The following is a 19879-nucleotide window of genomic DNA, read 5'->3' as shown; positions in this document are numbered from 1 at the left end:
ATCCAGCTGCTGAGGTTTGAAAATGCTATTTCTGTGAACATAATAGAAAGTGTATGTCTGGTACTGTACTTTGCCTGAACAGATTTCAGTCTTTTTTTTTTGTAATTAAGTTTTTATTGAAAATTTATATACAAAGTGAACAGAAAGACCCTGCAAAAATTTCCCTCCCGCCCCTCCCGCCCCCTCCCGCCCCTCCCACCCCCTCGTTACATGGGTTGACGACAAATAAATGAGCAATGCATACTGATTACAACAATAGTAACTTCTTAATTGCAGTTGCCGAGTCTCTCCACATCAGCAAAGTGGAAGCTTTAGCTCCGTTGATTCTGGCTGAGGACATCTCCAAAAAAATAATGTCTAAAAACACCTGTAGCCAGTGCCGCAAGGAGAGTTGATGAGGAGGGAGCCAGCGCTGCACAATCATTTTTTTTGCAGCAGTCATACTTGCCAGCCACAGTCTATGTTCATTCTCAGAGAGAGGAAATTTAGAAACATCACCCAGGAGAAGAAAGGCAGGGTCCAGTGGGAAGCACCTCCCCATAATGGCAGAAATGGAATCGACTACCTGCCCCCAAAAAAGCTGAACATCTGGGCAATCCCACAGTACATGCATCAGAGTGCCTGGTACTCCTAGGTTGCACAAAGTACAACAAGGATGAGGGGCTAGCCCCATAAAATGCCTTTTACGAGGGGTCAAATAAGTTCTGTGGCATAATTTAAAATGAATAAATTGGTGATTTGGATTCTTAGACGCTCCAAAGACACTACCCCACACCGCATCCCAGTCTACAGTCCCTCCCCATTGCGCTATATCCTTCTCCAACAGATTTCAGTCTTGCTAGCTAACTGAACCCCTTACGCTTCAGTCCAAGTAGTTAATTATGTACCTGTATAGAAACTGCATCATATTTATATTTATTATACCTGGTTATTCCTACTTCTGATAAAAGAGCTGTCTGACCTTTTTGCCAAAAATAACCATACCAATGACCAGGAAATCTTTAAATAGCCATAAAACTAAAAAATCCCCAACAAATTACAAGTTCCATGTGCCCAATTCACAAAACTAACTCATTACTTTTGTCTTTTCTTTTTTTAAAGCTGTTTTACAAATCTAACAGCAGTCTAACATGTTTCATAAACAGCAGATTTTATATAACAGACTTCATAAAAAAAAAATTCAAAAAAAATGTAGGACTTGTGGAGTCCCTTCTCTTCCTTCTATATCTGTTCAACAGGAATTAAGTAGAGAGATAAGGTAGTAAGCATACAGATAACACCTGATAAAAAGAATGGTACACATTTTTAACCCAGGAAATCCTAGTTGACGTATTGCCTAATGAAGGTATTTTATTTTCTGTAAAGGTTGATGATCTGCTGTTTATCATACAACAATAATGTAAACAGGCACTCACACACAGGGATAGCAATTTGATCCATTCCTGGTTTTACTTTGAGTTTAATACGACATACCTGGGCGTGTTAGCTATATACACTGGGGCTAATCAAGCTCGTATTAAAACCGGGAACTGCTATTCAGTAGGAGTTTTATTTCCACACCGGACACATTACATTAGTGAGTACTTATTATGTGACAATTGAAATCTCTGCCATTCACCTGCAGTGTGATTCCAAATCCTGTTGGAATATAACATGGCACAGTTATATAAACAAACGTCCCCATTGACAGCAGATTGACATTACTTACTTGGTTTCATTCAGAGCTGAACTTATTTTATTAAAATCTAAGACCAAAACACTTGTCATATAATAGTTGTCATCTAATTATTTGAATACCAAGATTAACTTAAAATCTCCCTTTGCTTTGAGTTAAATAATTGTAAGTGCAATTTTATGAATGTTACATAAATACAAGGGAAAACTAACTCATAGACTGGGATTATTTGTATAATTCTTTTATAACCCAATTTATATTACTATCGGCTAGGGGGGTGCACCAGATCTCAGTCTCACGCACTATAGTATGGAAAATATCCCCTATTTCATTTCACTCTCACCAGTAATACAGTTATATCACAACCACATTAATAACTTTACATTTCTCACCCCAGTTGTCTATCTAGTACAAACACAGGATTTATAAACAATACACCCTTTCACATACATTGAGTATCATAGCAGTGACCTGTTTTATTCTTACTTTTACTGTCTGTGAGATAAAGAAATGGCCTGGTTCCAATTTAAAACAACTAAACAAGGAAAATAATAAAACATGCATTCAATTCAGCAATAAACAGAGGTATGATTAAACACAGGCAGAATTTATTTTCAATGTTTCAAATCTTATTTTCTTTCTTTCTTTAACTCTGTTCTCACTTTACTTCAGTAAATCATCAGTTTCGTTTTCAATATCTAAACTCCAATTCACACACAGCACAGTATAATAATTTTATAACTAGTCAGTAATATAGCTTAATACCCATTTGCAATAGCACAATATAATTTCACAGTATTGAACATTTACAAGAAAAACAATATCCAGCTTTCATTCAGTCCCTTTTGTTTACTCACTCTCCTTAAACAGTATTTAATGCAAAGAATAAATAAAATCTTCCTTAAGCAAAGTCCGAAAAATAGAAAATATCCTTTTTTTTATTTAGTCGTCACCAATGTTTTTTACCCTGGTTTTCTCCCCAATTTGGAATGCCCAATTATTATTTTTTATCCTGGTTCACTGCTGCAACCCCCTGGCGACTTGGGAAACGGAGGCTGAAACACGCGTCCTCCAAAATGTGTTCTTGCCAATCTGTCATTTTTCACACTGTGAATCCACAGCGAAGCCACCAGACCTATAGTGCCGGAGGACAACACAGATCTGAATGGCTCCACTGCAAACCCGCAGGCGCCCTATCAGCCACAGGGGTCGCTGGTGTGCGGTGAACTGTGGATTGCCCTCCCTACCCGGGCGGCGCTCGGCCAATTATGCGGCGCCCCCTAGGAACCCCTGGTCACGTTCGGCAATGACATAGCCTGGATTCGAACCTGAGATCTCCAGGCTATAGGGCGCATCCTGCACTCCACGCGGAGTGCCTTTACTGGATGCGACACTCGGGAGCCACCGAAAATTTTAAGCAAAGTCATAAACGAAATATATCCTTGCAAAGTATCAAAAAACATAAAAATATCCCCAAAAATGAAAAATATCTGGTATAATCGCAAAAAATATCTTCTTCTGGAACAACTAAACTTTCTCAGATAATAGCGATTAGATTCTGGCATGCACCTTCAGTCTCTAAACACTATCTTCGTTGATTTTTTTTTTTTTTTTTTTTTTTCACTGGCGTGTGTAGGCCCTGCTGCATCACTATAAAAAACTTCTTTCGAAAAGTAATTTTCAATCTGAATGACTACTGGACCTATTTGAACACTCAGTTAACTTTTCAGTTCAGTATTTGTCGATACTGTGCTTAGAAAATATACATTATATATATATACTGTATATATATATATATATATATATATATATATTGGATCCAAACGACTCAGAACGCAGTGTACTCCATGTGTCTTTCAGCGCCATACCCTTCTCTCTTTTTGCTGACATAGTACCCAAACAGTCCCATAATTCCTTACGAAATATGCTTAAGATGACTGTATTCTGTGTCCTGCTTAGAATCTAAACGAATAGCAAAACAGTTACTACTATGCATAGTACTTAGAGACCTCCATAGTATAGTAATATAGCAAGGGCTTTGTCCCTTACATAATAATAATGAACAGTAAAACATACATTTCTTACCATATAACCTATTGCCATTTCAGTACCATTAGAGTAAGAAAAATAAATATTTACGCGATGCAAGCGTACATCCATATCTCACATCTTAATTATTGTTATCCAATTGGGATGAAACTTGCTAAAGCCATTATTTAGCACAAGTTGTTCAAAGTATTATAATACGAGGGTATTGGTAGGCTAGGTGTCTGTATGTCAGAGTTATATTAACATAAGTTATATCTAAAGGGGTTCTAGCAAAAGCATTCCTCTGTATGCTTATTACAGCAGAAATCCTATTGTACAGTATTTTAAACATTAGGATTATATTTACAGTTTCTAGTTTTGGGTTTTAATCAATAAACACTGATTTAAAAAAAACAGAGAGCACTGAAAAATAGAAACCCTTACTATATGCTAACAAGACAGATCAACAATTACTGTACAGTACAATATTATTGCACAGGCTAAGTTACAAACTGCAGCCTAGTTTTTATTAATACAATTTGCCTCAGAAGTCTATGAGTACCTGGAATGAATTATTGTTTTTTGTTACAGATATGCATTGTGGACCTGTTTCTGTGACTCTGTTCTCTGGGGATTTAACTGTGTGTTCAACATCCGTAACTTATTACACTGACATGGAAGAAATCGGAAACTACCTTCTAAGTGCCATCAACCCTATACAGTTTCTGTGTCAGGTAAATAGATTAACAATTTCACAATAGGCAATACAGTAATTTATCATTTATAATTGTACCCCCAGGTATGTTTAGTTGGGACTGCAGCGTAAAGAGCAGCTTGGTTGGGTAGGTGTTTAGGTGTATTCTTCTTATTTAGATTCTTTTTGTACATACTTTAGTGTTTTAAGTCATCAGATTAGGTGTTTTAAACTCTTTTGGCTAGTTTCACACACATCTGGTTTGCCCTGGTCTTGGACTACCTAATGCTACTTTAGGTAAGGTAGCGCTAATAGGGTCTATGAAACCAGCAATTTAAGTATAGCTGATACACCAGAGTGTAACTATTAACAAGTTCCCCTGCAACGTTGTGCACCTAGTGAATGTAAGAAATACTTAATTGAACAAATATGGTATTTCTTACATTCACTGGGGGCACAGTGTTGCAGGGGGGACAGGTTAATGGTTACACTCTGGTGTACCAACTGAACTTATAGGCCATAGGGGTGCTTCTAACTTCTGAGTTTTAAAAAGTCACAGAAAATGATCTACAAATTAATTCTAAACAAGAAAACTATGCTATTTAAAATAACTGTGATATTTCATACCTGTACGATGTTAAGAGACATGAAATCTTAGAAGCTGAGCAAGGTTGAGCCTGGACAGTAGTTGGAGAAGAGATCTCCAATGGACACTGGGTGCTGTAGTGTATGAAATGGTGGTGGTGGCTCTGAAGGTGCTACACAAATGGCATGTCAAAGCACCAGCATTTGCCCCCACAACATAAATGTATTTAAGGGGTAAAGATACCGTATCAATTTAACTACTCTTCCTGTATTATTAATATTATCTTTTAAACTGTGTTTTCGTGTGATCCTAATTAAGATTCAAGCTGTATCGTATCGTAAATAAAATAATGGCTAAACGTATACTTTAGATTCATTTTTTATAAAACGTACTAGAATCAATATTGACAGTAGCATGAAGAAACGGTAATACCGGTCTCCCAAAAACAACAAAAAAGTGTTTGTAAAAACCATTTAAAACCATAACTTGTGTTATTTTCATAACATAAGAAAGTCTGAGAATGAGAGGAGGTCATTCCTGATTGATCTCAAAACTTTGTCAAGTTGGGTTTTAAAGGATCCAAGTAATCTGCCTCAACAACATGACTAGGTAGCCCATTCTATACCCTCCCCACTCTCTGTGTGATTGAGCGTCTCCTTCCGTCTATCATAAGCTCCACTTAATATCCAACTGGGTCCTCTGGTTTCTGTACTGCACTTAAAGTATCGGTTAGGGTTAAACAAGTCAGTTGCTTTTAAGATTTGAAAGACACTCATGCCCCCCCATTTCTTCTTTGTTCTAGGCTACAAAGATTCAGTTCTTTCAGCCTATCTTCGTATCATGGTCCTAGCTCTTGATTTACAACATGGAACACTTATATTGGTTTTCTTTTTTTTTTCTTTTTTAATGTCTAGGCTTTTAAAATCACAACAAATAATATAGAAGCTCTGGACCAGTTATTGACTGAGTCGTTAAAGAACAATATCCCAGCGAGTGGTCTACAGCTGTTTGGCATAAACCAGCTAGAAGAAGAAAACATGTCTGCATGTAGGTGATTTTTCAATATTGGGTCATGTCTTCTGTATACACCATTAGAGGCAACACTCTCAAAACATAGATTGTGAAATTATTAAAAACATAGCTGTTAGAATATTAGAATGTTTATAAGAGCTGATATATTGTTATATTTATCCTTTTGTTGTTCAAGTTTTAAAGGTAGAAGTACAAAATTTAAAATTCTCTCACCCACGTATCATTTATAAACAGAGGAAGCTTAGAATTATTTTTTCTGTTACCATTTAAAAAGCATGTAATTTTGAAAAGAAAGTAGTGTAGAAAAGTAGTGCCTGTTGTGTTGACTTCTTTAACAGACCAAAGGAATGAAGAGCTCCCGACTCTACTTCATTTTGCTGCTAAGTACGGTCTGAAGAAACTCACAGGGCTTCTGCTCCATTGTCCCGGGGCACTGCAGGCCTATAGCGTGGTCAACAAGTACGGTGAATATCCCAACAACATTGCAGAGAAGAATGGCTTCAAGGACCTGCGCGAGTTCATGGATGAGTATGTGGTAGGTAATAACCATGTACTGTATATTCAGCAGGGCTTCTTTGAAGCTGGCTGTTGTAATTATTTAATTGATCAACTTAGTTTTAATCCTGTAATTCCCATTTCTGTATCACATATGATACAATGCTTAGCCACCCCTCTACGTTATTATTTTTTCACCCACACAAGCCAGCATTTTTCATATGCAGTATTGCCATTTTGTACAAGAAATTGAATATAGTTACATAAATAAAGTAGCTTTTCTCATATAAAAAATGCTTGGGCATTACAGGGTTAATTCACACTGCCTTGAGGGTAATCTTGACAGATCCCTTGAGGTCTCATTAGTGCTTTGGTGATCACAGGTGCTGCCGGGGTCTTCCCTTCCATACCAGGCTCAACCAGTTGGTTTATAGAAAGGGAAGGTTAGGAAACATCGCCCTCAATATCCTGTTTTCATTGGGCACCATTTTAGATCAAACTATTCTCTGGTTGTCATAACATGAGAGAGTGCCTGTTTCACAAGCTGCCAGTTTATCTGAAATGACAGCTACAAACAGAGTTGGGGTCAATTCCGTTTTTTCAATTCCAATTCCATTTCCAATCCCAGTTCCCTTTTATACAATTCCAATTCCTATTCCGTGGTTTATGCCATAGACTTTATCAGGTTAACTGACAAGTTCATTAAGTTGTATACAGTATTTGTTTTCTCAATAAAGCCTTTGTTGTAAAATGATTGGAATAGGAATTTGAATTGATTAAAAGGGAATTGGGATTAGAAATGGAATTGGCCCCAACTATAGCTACAAAAGCTCTGCTCTGTGATTCATATATTTTCTTACAAGGAAAAAATCTAAGGGACAATATCAACACTCATGCATTCGTTTGTTCTTGCAAGGGAACATCCTGGGGGAAGAATCTGTGAGAAGCAATATATTTATGAACTTAACTGCAGATTCCCCTGTTACTATGCGCTTGATTAACCTCCTCATTCTTCTAACATTGCAACCAATTTCCCCGATTCAAACATTCCAAAATGATGCTAGACCCTCAAAGTTAATTGTAATTAGCAAATTTGAGAATTTCACCTATTCTGTCTCACACCTCTGTCGGTACATACAGTAGCAAGATAATCCAACTGTTCTGCTTTATCAAAGTGAATGGGAATGTGCTTGCAGTGTAGTAATTCTAGCCACAAACTGGTACTTGCAGGAGACTGCTGAAATGCTGAAGACCCATATAAAGGATAATATTACACAAGGAGAGGACGAGCAGACATACGAGTCCATGTCCAACATGTCCAGAGACATTTTGACGAAATACTCTCTGAATCCAGGATGTGACGAAGACATCTATGAATGCATGGTGGAGCTGAACACTGATAGCATGGAAGATATATGTAAGTATTCAGGAGATGTGTACAGACCAGGATATTCAGGAAACAGCATTATTTTCAATATGTTGTGTTTAATAAAAATGGTTGATAGCACACTTTTCCTCTTTAGATGAAGACATGGAAAAGCAACCAGAATCATCACGGGACATCCAAGACCCTTTTTTTGCACAGGAATCTATGCTACGCAAATTCTTAGAAGGTAAGAAAGCCAATAAATGAACAATGGTATGGTCTGCTTGATCTGTCAGTATTAGATATTACATTACAACTGTAATATATCAGATATTACAGTTCTCTGCCAGGTTGCTAGACTCAGTATACAAGTCTAACTCTCAGACTCTTCACAGGAAAATCCAGTACGAGCTTTGATTCTGCTGAAGAGGGGGAGCAGGAGGAGGAAGATCCTTACAAGCTCTGTATAGATGAAGATGTCTATGACACTGTGGAGCCGGGGGCCATCCATCCACCGGAAATCATAAACCGACCCCCGGCACCCATCCCCAGACCCTCAGTCAGCCAGGAACCACAGGAGCCATACATTTCCAAAGGTGAGTGAACATTAAAATGATCTTGGCATTTCAATTACAAAGCTTTAAATCATGACTGTGTTTGAAGAATTTGATAAGTTTTATTGCTAATTCATAAAAGACTTTTTGAAATGCCTCCAAACAGACTGTAAAAATAACCCAGCCTTAATCAGTTTGGTGAATGTGATATTGTTACCTTGCCATGTTCAACAAATAATACCAGTACTGCCTTGGACAGATACTCAACCTTTAATTTGGTACAATGTGACTGGAGTGATTTTGGTCTCAATGGTTGAGATCTTAAATAATTTATTTCTAATCGTTTAAGCATTTCATCTTAAACGACCCTGTGGTGTTGTCTGGTGTACTCTTTAGAGGATTCGGTCCTGAAATTCTATAACTTGCTGTATAGCATTTTAATTTAGAATTCTGTTAAAACAGAACTTCCGAGCAAGAAATAGCTGAACTACATTTAGCTTGTTTTCATCACTGTTAAGTCCACCAGGTAGTCTCATAGTCCACAGTGTACCAAGCAATAAAGGATACACAGCTAACACTCATGCTGTTTCAAATTGGGGTCTCTTGCAGTGTTTTCAGCCAGAGAAGAGGCCAAACTAGAGAATCTGTATGCTGTCGTAGAACCAATGTCAGGTAAGGTTTGCAGGATTTTAATTACGTTTTTGAGAATAGTTTGGTCTCGCAGTCAGGAGGAAAGGACTAGGTGAAGAGATCATTGGCTCAAAATCTAAATGTTTGGCTTTATCTGGCTTGAATTCCAGCTTCTATTTTTAAAGCTTGACCAACTGACCATGTTTTGCTTTTACTGCATTTGTTGCGCATGTGGTTTATATGTCTAGCTGCCAGAGTTCAATATGTTCCTTGGTAGTCTATCCCAAGGGAATCACAAGGGAATTTTAGGGGTTAGAATTATAACTTGCCAGTGTTTTGGATATGTCAGCATTGATGTACATAGCTGTTAGTGGTTATACAATCAATGTGTCTACTGTCAGTTTGGTTGCACATGGTTCCCAACTGGGATCTTGTTTCTTTGACTGGCTGGTCTAGAAATGGTCAAACTCAAGTCCCACTCTTTCGTGTTAGTTCATTGGGTTATTGCAATGTCACTTCCGGTTTGATTTATCAGTTTCTGTATGCCACAATGCACTCTGCACCATTGTTTTGTGAAAGGGAAATACAACTGTTAATGTTACAAAACCAGACAAAGGGTCAGGACTGAGGTGTGCTTGCAGAAGCTCTCATGGTACCGGCCTGCACCTTGTAGCCAGTGCCATTGCCCCACACCTTTTACAAACACCTACACTTTAAAGATTATTGCATACAATAAATGGCATAGCATCACTCTGGTCAGTAGATGTCAAACATATGTAAAGTTGAAACAACCAAAACAAAATATCACAGTGGGGTTTATACAATTGATCTAAACTTTGTCAAATCAAAATGCCATTGTCGTTTAAATAACTAACAGGATGCCTCTCTGGAATTAATCTTACGTTTACAGAGAGAAATGGACAAAATAGATTCACATGCACTGTTAAATGTTTCATTTTCATATCCTTATATCTCAAATTTGTATTATCTCTTTATATCTGTTGAATAGACCACAAAGTATGATGATAATATTACTACAAAAACATGTTCAATTCACACATTGCGCTTGAAGGAAATGTGCTTAAATTCTGTTCACACTTTCCAGCAGCAAAAATCTAGTGCTGTCGCTACCAATTACATTAAAAGCATGAATCAAAGACATGCACTGAGATATCCCTGTCGTTCCTGTTTGTGAACACGCTGCCCCTCTTCTGTCTCACAGGGCTAGTGAGACCCGTCAGGGACAGGTCTTCAACCACCACCTACGACCCCTATGGTGGTATGAAGACCCCAGGGCAGCGGCAGCTCATTGCCCTGCAGGAGAAGGTAAAGGTGGGGATCTTCACTGTGGAAGAGGCTGTGCAGCAGTTCAAGGAGTGGCAGCTTAACCAGAAGAGCAGAGGAGAGTCCTTCAAGTTCCAAGAGGTAGTCTTCTGTGTCCTTTTAAATGTAAAACCTGTTCCCAAAAACACCTGTGTCTTGTCAATTTAAGTGACATTCCAATTTGAATATAAAGTAATGACAATGTTCACATTGGTCAGTACCTTGTGATTGTAAGTTTCAATGATCTGCACATTATTCAAGTTATGTTAAACAGGCTGTGCCTCAGAACTTTTGGCAGTCGCATCATTAACGTATAGACAGTACATGAGCTAGGTAACTGACACTCAGAGTGATTAATTAAAGTGTCCTTGAATGCTTATTAACCAGCAGCACAGCTCCCACGCCTCTACACAGCAGTGCAGTTGATTGCTAATGGCTTCAGTTTGACCTGTGACATTACACAGCACTGTACAAGCCTCATAGCTCAGAATCCATTTTAAGCATTGACATATTTGCAGTTTTTAATTTGTTGGCAACCATGACATTGACCTCAGATCTAATGTGGCTGCTATATTGAAATCTTGTGGTAATTAGCATTGTTGTTTTATAGATTTAAAAAAATTGAACAATGAACACCATACAATCACAATGGTTTGTAAGAATTGAGTTTACTAAAGATATTCATGTTAAATAATGTGTTGCCTGTCAACAATGGCATTTCCCTTTTGGGAAAACAAAATGGTAGGAGTTAAGAGTTAAATGAAAATACATTGGTTTTATTACATTGAATATGCTGTTGCATTTCCTATGTTGCATTTCTAGCACAGCCAAAAAGCAGAAGTATCTTTGTGCGCCTTCATTCTTAATAAAGTTCCCGTAATGTTAGTGGTTCAAGACAAACACAGTCTTTTTCTGGCTGCTTGGTGAAGGCACCTTCCTTCCTTATGAATGGTTTGGTAATGAGATGTTATTGACTAAACTCTCAGTTCTTCTGTCAGCAGGGTGTAGGTGGCCCTGTAAGACCGCTTTCTGCTTTGAATAAAGTCAGAGCTGAAGCATATAGAGATATTTATTTCATCAAATGTACCATTGTGGCAGGATGCCCCGTCCCTGTGTGTATTTTGTGTTTTGTGTTTTATGTTGTCTGTTATATGTATTATTGTAGTGGAGCATGGAGTGCGGGTTACGTAGCACGAGTGATTTAAAATATATAGTTGTATTTAAGCACAGGGATTGCACAATCACTTCACGTGCAGATAAAGTATGTAATATTATGTGAGCATGGGGATTGCACAAATTAGTTCATGTGCTGGGATTCAAGTGAAAGATGAATTAGTAATTGCACAGCTGTATATATAGAGTCAGTTTTCACGCACATGGGGTTGAGTGTTTGGTGAGTGGAGAACGGGAGAGAGGAGAAATAATTAAAATAGAAAAGCAAACAATCACTACGTTTGCTGGAGCACCAGCACGATACTTGTTTGTTCTGTGTCCGTTCGCTTTGTTTGTCTGTTTTGGCTACTGTGGCGTTTTATTTTACAAAGTGTGTTTCTGTTTTGTTAAATCTTTTTATTTATTAAAACACGCAAGCAAGCGCATTCACATTTCACTTGCAGTGCTGTGTGTTTCTTCCGGGTCTGACGTCACCGCTCAGGCCAGCTTGCCACAACCATTCATAACTACTAAACAATCACTATTTAATGACAAACATTTGAACTAGAAGTATTTTTTAGTGTCTTTGTAAAAGTCTTAGTTTTTACATTTTAGTTTATTGTACTATTTCTTAATCAGATGTGTTAAACCACATATCCGGGGGAAAAAAACACTACATTGGCAGATATATACAGGATATGTAAATTGTAAGGGTTTTAAAATATAAATGCCTTATTGAACACCCCTATATGAAAATTGTCTTGGAAAGAAAGCACTCCCACCCTGGATTGATGTGGGGATGGTAATGGAATAGCATAGATAGATAGCCAGTAAAGAGTAGTAAGTACTATAGCACAATCATGGCATCTGCACACAGTTAAGAAATGTTTCAGGGAGGCAAGTGAGCAAATACAGCAAAACAAAAATGATTATTTATTATTCAAATTTTTTTTCTTGAGAACAGCCGGGGACTAGATTGCAGGGGTTATTCAGTGCAGATTGAGTTCATCTTGCAGATATAAGGGGGAATTCCACCAGACTAGCAAGCGCCATTGTCCGTCACCTTTCATAGGACACCATGTCATTAGTGAAAGCAGAAATAAATGCAGTTCCCTAAAATAGCCAAGAATGCAACATCAACAGCATTGATTCTGCAAAAATATTATTGGTTGAATGTGCTGGTGCGGAAGTGGTGATAGAACAGAGGAGCCTTGTACACTCAAACTCAGTGACCAAGCACCCTGCCACTAGAGTTCCTTTCTAATGTGTCTGTTTCATGGCTCGCATAGTATTTTTCACGATGAGGTACGATGCAGTATTAACGCATACATATAGGTGCTTTTCAGCTCTAACTAGACCCTGAAAAACACCCATTCACTGTAATTAACAGTGTGTTAAACAGCCGCTTGGTTTGGGTATGAAATATCACAGTTATCTTACCTAATAAATTCTTCTTGATGTTTAGATTCACTGTGTAAATCATTTTCCATATCCTTCATTACATTCTGGTACCCACAAGTTTAAAGCATTGTATACAAAAGGCTGAACTATGGAAGAAGTTATCCTTGGAATTATTGAATATTTTATGTAATGTCTGTAATACATCGCCATCATTTTTTATTTGTGAATACCATATTTTATTGTTTTTATACAGAAATTAAATTTATTAGCTTGTTATATTGTACACATCATTGCTGTAATACATTTTTACATTTTGTATTTGAGTGTGTATAATCCAACTGTCTTCTTACAGGAATGTAAGGCCAGTGCTCACTCCATTGCTTTTGACCAATATTTTGTAAAAAGATTAGGTTTGTCACTGCTACCACATCTTATTTTTTCAAATTGTATTACTTCTATCAGATGCACGACCATCATCACAATGATCTGGGTAGGTTGTACTCTACTGCCACCTGCAGGTACAATATCTTACTGCAGTACAACATCTGAACTCTCTTCAAGGATAAAACCCTCCAGCCTATTCAAGTTAACTGTTGTATCAAAGACAGAATAAAGGAAGTTGTTTAGATTTAATGGAATTCATTAGTGCCTAGAGCTTTGAAGGGGCTTTCAGAGAAGTCGAACCGATGTGTGATTTTTGTGTTGCAGGAGAATTTGAGAAAGTTACGGGACAGCATAACAAGAAGACAGAAAGAAAAAAGCAAAACTGGGAAACCTCTTGGTAAGAACCACACACATATACACACAGATGGAAAAAATATACTACCTTAGATCTCTCTTTGTATTAGTGCTTGCACTTTTGAGATACACCTGTGCTGGCCCTGCGGGCACAAAGTGAATAAAATAAAAATAAATACAAATAAAATATGATAATGTGTAAGCAGGACTGCTTATGAAAGTCCATCAAATAAACGTTATTGAACTTTGAAGAATTTGAAATTTAACATGACTAGGTAACCCACTTCACAGAGAGCGGATCCTTCAAAGACCCAACTTGACAAAGTTTTGAGAACAATCAGCTACTAGGAAATGGACAAGCTTAGATTTTCTTATGTTCTAATAATACTTAAACGTGTAAAACTGAATATTCATCTCTAATATCTTCACCCTCTAGATCTGCAGATCACCGCCCCAATTCGGCAGTTCCAGGGCCCACCCATGAAATTAGAATGTGCGGTGTATGAATCCAATGCCAGAGTGTTAGCAGCCCCACCTCCGCCCAGTCAACCCATCAACAGGGGCAACTGGCAGACTGGGAGCACAACTAGTACGTCCAGTAAGTTTGCAATACTTCAGCACAGAGTTATACACTTTATTAGGACCTGTCTACCAGGTTGAATCCCCGGATCACAGTCCAGTTTGCAGTGCTGCTGTGGAATATTCCAGAATCTTCAGAAAGGGAAAGGGAATTGTATACATGCTTTCAAATCGATTTCATGATACTTCTGGCTATAATTTTATAAACATATGTATTTTATTCACAGTGCATAACAGACAGTACCGGTGAGATTATAACTTTTTTTTTAGCAGGAAAAGATATTTTGGGATTAAACACTTTAAAAATGTGAATGCGAATGACCAGACACGCATTGATTGTTGTTTGTAACTTTTCTTACTGTATGTTCTTATGTTGTGGTAAGCAGGCAGTGCAAGCAATAGATCCAGCACACGCAGTAATATGAGCTTCAGCAGCGGGGCTGAAGGGGACAACGAGGTAAGTCTGCAAACTTTAACTGGCATAAAATGAATCGTTAAATTATTAAGCACCACTGTGTGCGGAACACCTGTGTCTACTCTTTAGTAGAGCGCATGGTGGTTAGCATGGCAGCTTTCTTACTTGAACTGTGTCGTGGCTTTCTTTATCTGACAAAGTGATTGTGGCAAGGTGTGTTGCAGTGCACAGGTGTAGAGGTGATGCAGTGTTCAAGATAACAACAGACAACAAAGTACTGGTGAAATGGTGGTTTTAATTTGTAATCCAATAGTCTGGTGATAACAGTAAACAATAAATGGAGGACTGGCAGTACACAACGATGTGTACTGCTCAGCTACATAAACACAGGGTTCAGTCCCAAAATAATAAGCACATATTTAAACACACACACAATACACAAACACGAGTCCAAGTCCATTCTGCCTCTGTCACAGTGATGTATTGACATATTCTATTTGGTTTGAAGCTTCAATTGGTAAACAAAGGCCCTTTTGTCCTAAAATCGAGCTTCCTCACCTTACCAAAATGGCAGTCGCAACCTACCACCTCAGTATAGACTTCCCATAGTTCCTAAATCCTCTGTATATCCTTCTAATAACAGCCCTCATTGTCAGGTGGTTAAATACACCCACTCACAATCTCATAACCCATTGCACCTTACAGTTTCTTATTTTCAGTGTTATGGAAACAGCATGTACTCTACATTAGGCACATTGTCCACATTTTAGTTTTATATCTTAATTATTTTCTGAACAAAGTTTAGGGATAGAGAGCATAGAGTATAGTTCTAATAAACTTTGAGCCATGAAACTTTAGTAAAGTAACTACACTTCATTAATCTGGCAGTGAGTAAGACTTACTGTATGTGTTTAGAGATATAAAAGTTTCTTGGTCGACCTTTCAGGTTTTTTTTGGTTGCTTCACTTGTTGCAATGCTAATAAATACTGTTCACAAAGTGAAACAAACAAAAGTAAATTGATCAAAATGATCAATAATCTATAAAAATAAACAAACTGACAAACTAACGTTAATAAACTAACTGACAAACTAAATTAACAAAGCACCCCTACATATGGTAAAAATGCAGCAGTGGCACTAACAATAATTATGAATATGAGAATGAATTTTAGCACATTGGTTATTAATACAGCACCCCTGCACACGTTAAAAAGATTACTGACACGATGACAAGTCAGTTTTGAAAAGGTTAAATAAACCATTTTAATTAGAGTTTGATGATGATGAGTTATCAGGTTACAAAACACTATTGTACCAGTTTTGAATCAGTTAGCAACTAATCGCTATCAGTGCAAAAAAGGTGTTCTTATAAGCGAAGTTCCTGTTCCTTTAGACGGAGCATTTACAATGGGAAAATTCAGTTTCACCACAAGGTTGTTCCCTAAGCCAAAGTGTTCTCTTAGGAATTGTTCCTATACACGGAGACTACTGAAATGCAAAACCTGAATGTTTTTTTAATTTACAAATGTGTGCATATTAACCCAGCAATGGTCCTTTTCTTCACAGGACAATGTAGACAATTACCGGAGCCCCAGCCCCCTGCCTCATGCAGCAGAGAAACTACCGGAGCTCCCCCCACCTCGATTGCCTCCCCGGACCCCTGCAAGGTAAATCACACAGTACTGCAGGTCTTCCTTATAGAATAGACTATGTTACTAAACTATACATACATGTACTAAATGTTATCTAGCAATTAATTATTAGTTGTTTGTGGTGCTGTGGATGTACCATTAACCTGTTTACCCCACACACTGTTTGCTTATTTTATATTTTGGTATCCCTAAACAATTTCACCATTGCAGAAACCCATTTTTGCAGGGTAAAATGAAGAATAAATATCTATCCATTTTTATCACATGTTTCAACTGCTACGACTTACTCACCATAGATGAGCGTGGTTGTGCTGGGATAGCTGGTTTTCAATCAGAGTTGTGCTTGGCTCAATGTTTTTCCTGATGCTCTCCATGGATTAACAAATATTGGATAGTTTTGCCATTGACCATCCATTAATTTACATACCATCTGCAAACTCTTCTTCCAAAAAGATACACCCAAATAATATCTTCTGTCATCAGCTTTATAAAAGGCTAAAAGATACCCCATGCTTTGGCTGTGATGTCTTGCTTTCTGGAATCATGGATGATTCACAGATGACAAGGCACAACAGTTGCTGCTTGATAGTGAAGGCAGTCAGGAATCAGCACAGTGCTGTACATGTCATACAGTACAATATTTGAAATTGGAACATTATCTGTTACAGGCCTCCAGAGAGTACAAATATGGATCGGTATGCCCCTTGTCCAACTCGTCACGTCCCTGGTCCTAGACGCTGCAGCCCTCTTCCACCAGTACCACGCAGAACTCGTTAATTCAGTCTCCAGGCTGCGCTGGCGGACCAGTTACACCTGCACCATTGAGATAATCACTCAAGGAATTATGTGTAACTGTTCTGCAACATCACCTATGATGGAATTTACAAAGCTACTATGCATGATGCAGACAGTCCAGCGAGACTTATGAACGCAAACCTGAATGATATATTCAATCAGACACGTGTTATCACAAAATAGGTTATAGGGATTCCAGAGAAGTAAACCTGAATAGAAAGCTACGGGCTGAACTGAGTAAGCATTATCAAGATGTTTTTCTTGTTTGCCGTATAAATTTGCTCTTTGTATCGTTTCACTTAAGTGAATATTGACTAGCATTTCTTTGTTTTTCTTTAAATACTTCATTTGCATTTTCAATTTGGACATATGTTGCAGACAAATAACAGAATGTGTATAGGTATGCAAAGTAAACCCAGAGTAAGGGTAGACACTCCCTTTATTACTCTAGCATCCCAGCGAATAGCCAAGCATGTTTCCAAATGAAATAGCCTTAATAAATGTTTACATACCATGGCAAAAGCATTGTTAAGTGTAGGGGAAACATGGTAAAGCATTGGAAACCATGATGAAGAACTATGATAAAACAATAGCATAAGCTTTTATTAAGCTGTTATCACAGAGGGACGTCACAACCTATAACAACTTTGTTGTAATCTGAATCCATGCAGCTAGCAAGTGCATTTACAAATAACAAAAAGCAGAGGTACATTTACTGTACTGTACATTTGTATTCATACCATTTACTTACTTTCTTCTGCACTTAATGTAACAGTTTATTAAAAAAAAGTCCAGGCTCAGCAACAGCCCTGTTCACTGAACAATGTTGGAGCTGAATGACCAGCTATTGTCAGTTACCCACCCCCTGAACAAGTGTACTTACCTGCTGATGTTGTTTATTTAATCTTCTTACAAACCGCTTCTATTTATAAACGTTTACCATAGTTCAAGCATAGCAAAGTGTAAACTTTTATAAGGGCATAACTTGGCAAAAATGACTAATTTGGGGTTCACCACCCACCTGCCCCCCCCCCCCCCCATCTCCTTGGTTATATCTTTTATTTCATTTTATTATTTTTAACATGATAAACAATTTTAGTTCAGTTTTAAATCTGGTACTGGTTACCTTAAAAATAATTTAAGTACAGCTATAATTTTACATTTATTCACATGTTGAAAAATATATTAAAATAATGTCACGTAATCAGTCACAATCTGTGCAAAAAATCTGATCTGTGGTCATAGAATAAAATGGTTTGTCTTGAAAGTTTTCCATTTACTAGAATGAGCCTGTTTGGAAATAATTAAAAACCTATGGGCACTTTTTGGGTTCATTATTTTAAATTATTTAAGCATCAGCAGTATTGTGCTGCTTGCTTTGCAAACGTTTGTCACAAGTGCCTGATCGTAATTGCATAGTAACAGAAATTATCAACACTAGTCAATAAATCTCCACTCTGGGGAAACAAGTTGGATTAATATCCCTTTTGGTCACGATTTTTAAATGAATTTTTGTATAAAATCAGTTTGTATGAACTCTATGGGATTCAAGAATGCATTGACTAAATGTATATGTGTTATACAATAGATACCTAGATAGGAAACATAACATGGTACAATTATGCACTTACTGATCAAAGGGTATATAGAGGGGGTTTGGATCTGCCACTGTTTGTGTCATTAAAATAGACACCACTGTAGCTGTTGTCATTGCCTCCTGAATAAATCCCTGTATCCATTTATGTTTGCCAAAATATATCTATTTACTGATACATGTTTCAATGGATGTTAGGATCATTTAAAATGATACACAGTAAGAACATAAAAAATGTACAAGAGAGAGGAGGCCATTCATCCAGTCAATGCTCGTCTGTTGCCTAGTAGATGATTGATCTCACAGCTTTGTAAAGTTGGGTTTAAAGGATCCAGGTGATTCTGCCTCAACAATATGACTAGGTGACCCATTCCATACCCTCACCACTCTCTGTGTGAAGAAGAGTAACCATCCCTCTGTCCTAAGTTGGTGTTGTGACCTAGAATATATATTTGTTGAGGCATCACATCACATACTGCCCCAAAAGGATAGTCATGTATACAGTACTATAAATAGAAATCCCAGACTCTATTTAAATTAATACAAAGACTGAGGATACGATAGAGGTGCTTTCAATAACAGATAAAGCATGGCATAGGTCTGTGTTACAACAATTCATGTATAATGCATTTGTTGTATCGACATTGAGTATGATTACTTTTAAAATGATGTAATACTATTATTTCTGCTATTCTGTGTTCTTTAATGAAAACATTTGTATGCAATTTAAGATTTTACTCTTATACTGTAAAAGAACAAAAATATATTAGGTGTTTTTTTATCAATTGTTGTGAAGAGCTTTTTTTATGTGTTCCAACAGTTTTTGTTTCAATTTTATTAAAAGAATTAACAACCTACTGGGATGCTGTGTATTTGTTTTCTTCTTTGGTAATTTAAGCTGTTGCTATCTTGTTAATGAACTGTTTGAGCCAGATTGTCAAAGCTATTTACTCCAAATAGTAAGTTTTGTTTTCTTTTACATTGTAAAACGACTACACACAGATTTCGTAACTGTATTGCGTGAGATTTTACTGCCTGAAATTAAACTTGCTAATGATGTTTTGGAGTAAATAGCTTGGCAAATCTAAACATGTGTTTATCCTAACTCTACCATGGCATTTTATCACAGGATAACAGGATTGAAGATCACAATGAAGGCCTGAGAGATC

The 19879-nt window shown here is 37.4% G+C and overlaps 1 protein-coding gene across 11 annotated transcripts in view; it reads left to right on the top strand.

Annotated features, from left to right (window-relative positions):
• LOC117415952 (phosphoinositide 3-kinase adapter protein 1-like) overlaps window positions 1–19567 on the top strand; it is a 63048-nt gene extending 43481 nt beyond the window's left edge. For 8 of the 11 annotated variants that reach the window (XM_059026551.1, XM_059026550.1, XM_059026545.1 and 5 more), the window contains 13 exons: window positions 4295–4437; window positions 5898–6030; window positions 6354–6550; window positions 7741–7927; window positions 8034–8123; window positions 8272–8472; window positions 9040–9102; window positions 10283–10485; window positions 13645–13717; window positions 14111–14272; window positions 14637–14710; window positions 16236–16336; window positions 16990–19567. In XM_059026551.1, coding sequence (XP_058882534.1) covers window positions 4295–4437; window positions 5898–6030; window positions 6354–6550; window positions 7741–7927; window positions 8034–8123; window positions 8272–8472; window positions 9040–9102; window positions 10283–10485; window positions 13645–13717; window positions 14111–14272; window positions 14637–14710; window positions 16236–16336; window positions 16990–17098 — 1736 coding nt within the window. In that variant the 3' untranslated portion in view covers window positions 17099–19567. The remainder of the gene's footprint in view (window positions 1–4294; window positions 4438–5897; window positions 6031–6353; window positions 6551–7740; window positions 7928–8033; window positions 8124–8271; window positions 8473–9039; window positions 9103–10282; window positions 10486–13644; window positions 13718–14110; window positions 14273–14636; window positions 14711–16235; window positions 16337–16989) is intronic. The other 3 variants (XM_059026555.1, XM_059026544.1, XM_059026547.1) reach the window with 2 other exon arrangements.
• Window positions 19568–19879: the final 312 nt, after the last annotated feature.

The sequence above is a fragment of the Acipenser ruthenus genome, chromosome 7 (assembly GCF_902713425.1).
Source record: "Acipenser ruthenus chromosome 7, fAciRut3.2 maternal haplotype, whole genome shotgun sequence".
Lineage (NCBI taxonomy): Eukaryota > Metazoa > Chordata > Actinopteri > Acipenseriformes > Acipenseridae > Acipenser > Acipenser ruthenus.
The sequence above is the reverse complement of the archived record's forward strand: the minus strand, read 5'-3'. Positions and strand labels throughout refer to the sequence as shown.